General features: G+C 55.3%; 1 protein-coding gene across 1 annotated transcript in view; it reads left to right on the top strand.

The window, feature by feature from the left end:
* B3GAT3 (beta-1,3-glucuronyltransferase 3) overlaps positions 1-2,707 on the top strand; it is a 4,230-nt gene that overhangs the window by 337 nt on the left and 1,186 nt on the right. Inside the window, exons 2-3 of the mRNA XM_077759642.1 lie at positions 1,029-1,203; positions 2,427-2,707. The exon at positions 2,427-2,707 is cut by the window's right edge and continues 3 nt beyond it. Coding sequence (XP_077615768.1) covers positions 1,029-1,203; positions 2,427-2,707 — 456 coding nt within the window. The remainder of the gene's footprint in view (positions 1-1,028; positions 1,204-2,426) is intronic.

Raw genomic sequence — 2,707 nt, 5'->3', positions numbered from 1 at the left:
AGCCGGCGCGGCCCTCCGACAGCCCTCTGCGGCCGCCGGGCGCACTCCCCTCTCTAGAACGCACCGCGGCTTCCCGCCGCACCTCGGATGACATGCAGACTCCTTCCCAGAGTCCGCAAGGCCCCGCATGATCCTGGTGCCGTCCTCCTTTCCAACCCCGTTTCCTTCCCCACTGCCTCGCTCTGCTCCGGCCACCCAGGCTGCATGACAGTTTCTCGAAAAGCCCACGCTCGTTGCTCCCTCAAGCTCTTAACCTGTTCTGGCTGCAGTGCTTTTCTCCCAGCTCCTTTCTGGCGTCCTCTTTCTCATCCTTCCGGTCTCAGCTCAAATGTCACCGCCTCAGAGAGGCCTTCCCTGACCACCCTAGCTAGAGTAACTCTTCTTTTTCCGGAGTCTCTTTTATTTTCTATCTTACGTCTTCCCTTCGCGGCCCTTATCACTAACGATTTTACTACTTTGTTTCTTTGCTCCGTGTCTGCCTCCTCTACTAAACTGAAAGCTCGGTGAAGGCAGGGGTCATGTCTCCTTTGCTCCCTGCGGCATCCCCAGCACCTAAGGCTGTGCCTTCTACGAGGAGCATTCAATAAATATTTATCCAATCACGGAATCAATGAATTTTATGAGTCTTTGGTTACGTAGCCAAGGGAACAGATTGAATGTTGCCTCCCATTCAGAGGTTTAGACACCAGGCTTGGTCCTCGGGTATTTAAAAGATTGCCCCGTTTCAGGAGATTGACTTATTTATGGCTCCAGAAGGCAACATGAGGACCAGCAGGTAGATGGGATTGGAGGCGGATGATCAGCTCAGTATCTGAAATGAAATATATCTGAATGAAAGCTGTAACAGATGGAATTTATTGAAGCTGGAGGGGGCTGCTGATCCAGCCACCAGGGGTGTAGACGAGGCTGTTGGGGAAGGTGTCAGGAGCCGGCTGCGCTGGCTGGGAGTTGAACGAGAAGGTTATGCCCCTTTGGGGGTGCTCAACGTGCTGTGGTTCTCTGCCCCCATCCCTGCTTCCTGGGACCAGGCCAGCCATGTGACTGCCTCCCTCCCCTGCGGGCAGCAGCAGAACAGCTTCGGCAGAAGGATCTGAGGATTTCCCAGCTGCAGGCTGATCTCCGTCGCCCACCCCCTGCCCCTGCCCAGCCCCCTGAGCCCGAGGCCCTGCCTACTATCTATGTTGTCACCCCCACCTACGCCAGGTATGGGCTCTGGTGCACCCAAGAGGCCTGGCATGGGCCGGGAGGCGGGGGTCAGGGAGGAGTCTGGGGAGTCACTGCGCCAGGGGCTGTTTCCCAAACTAGGGCATGCCAAGTGACAGGATAGAGGAGCCACACGCTTCCTCAAAGATGTGTGAGAAAATGGTCGTTTTTCCATTTCCATGGACAGGGCTGCCCTTGTGATAGGGGGATACAGAGTTCCTGGCAAATTTTAAGATAGAGCCATAAAGTTTCAAAGAAACGTGGAGCTTGCCCAAGAGTTAACTCTCTCTCGGGGATCTTTTGCGGAGAAAGCTTGAGCCCCCTGACCAAACTGAGATAAGAAAAGGGCTTGGCCTTATGTCATACCAGTTACGCCAGCTGTGATTTAGTGTGTATACTCTCCACTAGGCACTGTGCTAAGGACTTGACTTTTTTTTTTTTTAATTAAAACGTGGCTTTATGATTGATACAAACCAACTGGGGAACACGGTTTTGGATCTACAGCTAAAGAGACTGCTAACACCTCCCTGAAATCAGACGGCTGACATCTAGGCACAGCCAGCTGTGACCCTGTCCCCTTACACACACACACACACACACACACACACACACACAGCACCCAACCTGGGACAGGCAGACCGATCTGAAGGATAAAGAAGCCTAGAAGGATAAACTGGGCCACCCCTTCCCAGTTTCTCGTCTATCCTCCGGAAAATTGTCCCCCGGAGAGGAAGGAGGCAAAGGGCTCCTCTAAATACCTCTACCTGGGAACCCAAGCACGGGAGGAGGAGGACCTGGTCCTCAGGGTGTTTTAGAAGGTCATTATAATTTCATCTTTGAGATGATGTTGTTGTAAAGTACTGTTATTCCCATTTGATAGCAGAGCAAGCTGAGGCTTGGGGCGATCTGACCCATTTCCCTCCAGCGTCTTACCTAATAAGTTACAGAGCTCGCATTCAAACCCAGAGCTGTCTGATTCCGAACCTGTGCGCCTTAACTTGTAGTCTCCCACAGCCAGAGCGAGTGACAGACATGAGCTGCAGGAACAGGGGAGGGACTCACCTGCGGTGCGAACTTGACAGGCGAGAAAAGGAGTTTAGGTGTGGGGGCTGGGGAAGGACCACGGGGGATACTAGAAGGGGCCCAGGAGAAGCTATGTATACTGGCTGCAGGGAGCAAACGGCGCCCAGCCCTTGCCCCCCTCTCCATCTCTCCCCCTGCAGGCTGGTTCAAAAAGCAGAGCTGGTGCGGCTGTCCCAGACGCTGAGCCTGGTGCCCCGGCTGCACTGGCTGCTGGTGGAGGATGCTGAGGGCCCCACTCCGTTGGTCTCTGGGCTGCTGGCTGCCTCGGGCCTCCTCTTCACACACCTGGCCGTCCTCACCCCCAAGGCCCAGCGGCTCAGGGAGGGTGAGCCAGGCTGGGTTCGGCCCCGAGGTGTAGAACAACGGAACAGGGCCCTGGACTGGCTCCGGAGCGGAGGGGGCGCTGTCGGGGGAGAGAAGG

This window comes from Crocuta crocuta, unplaced genomic scaffold (genome assembly GCF_008692635.1).
Source record: "Crocuta crocuta isolate KB4526 unplaced genomic scaffold, BGI_CrCroc_1.0 scaffold53, whole genome shotgun sequence".
Taxonomy (NCBI): domain Eukaryota; kingdom Metazoa; phylum Chordata; class Mammalia; order Carnivora; family Hyaenidae; genus Crocuta; species Crocuta crocuta.
This window is presented reverse-complemented; position numbering and strand designations above follow the sequence as displayed.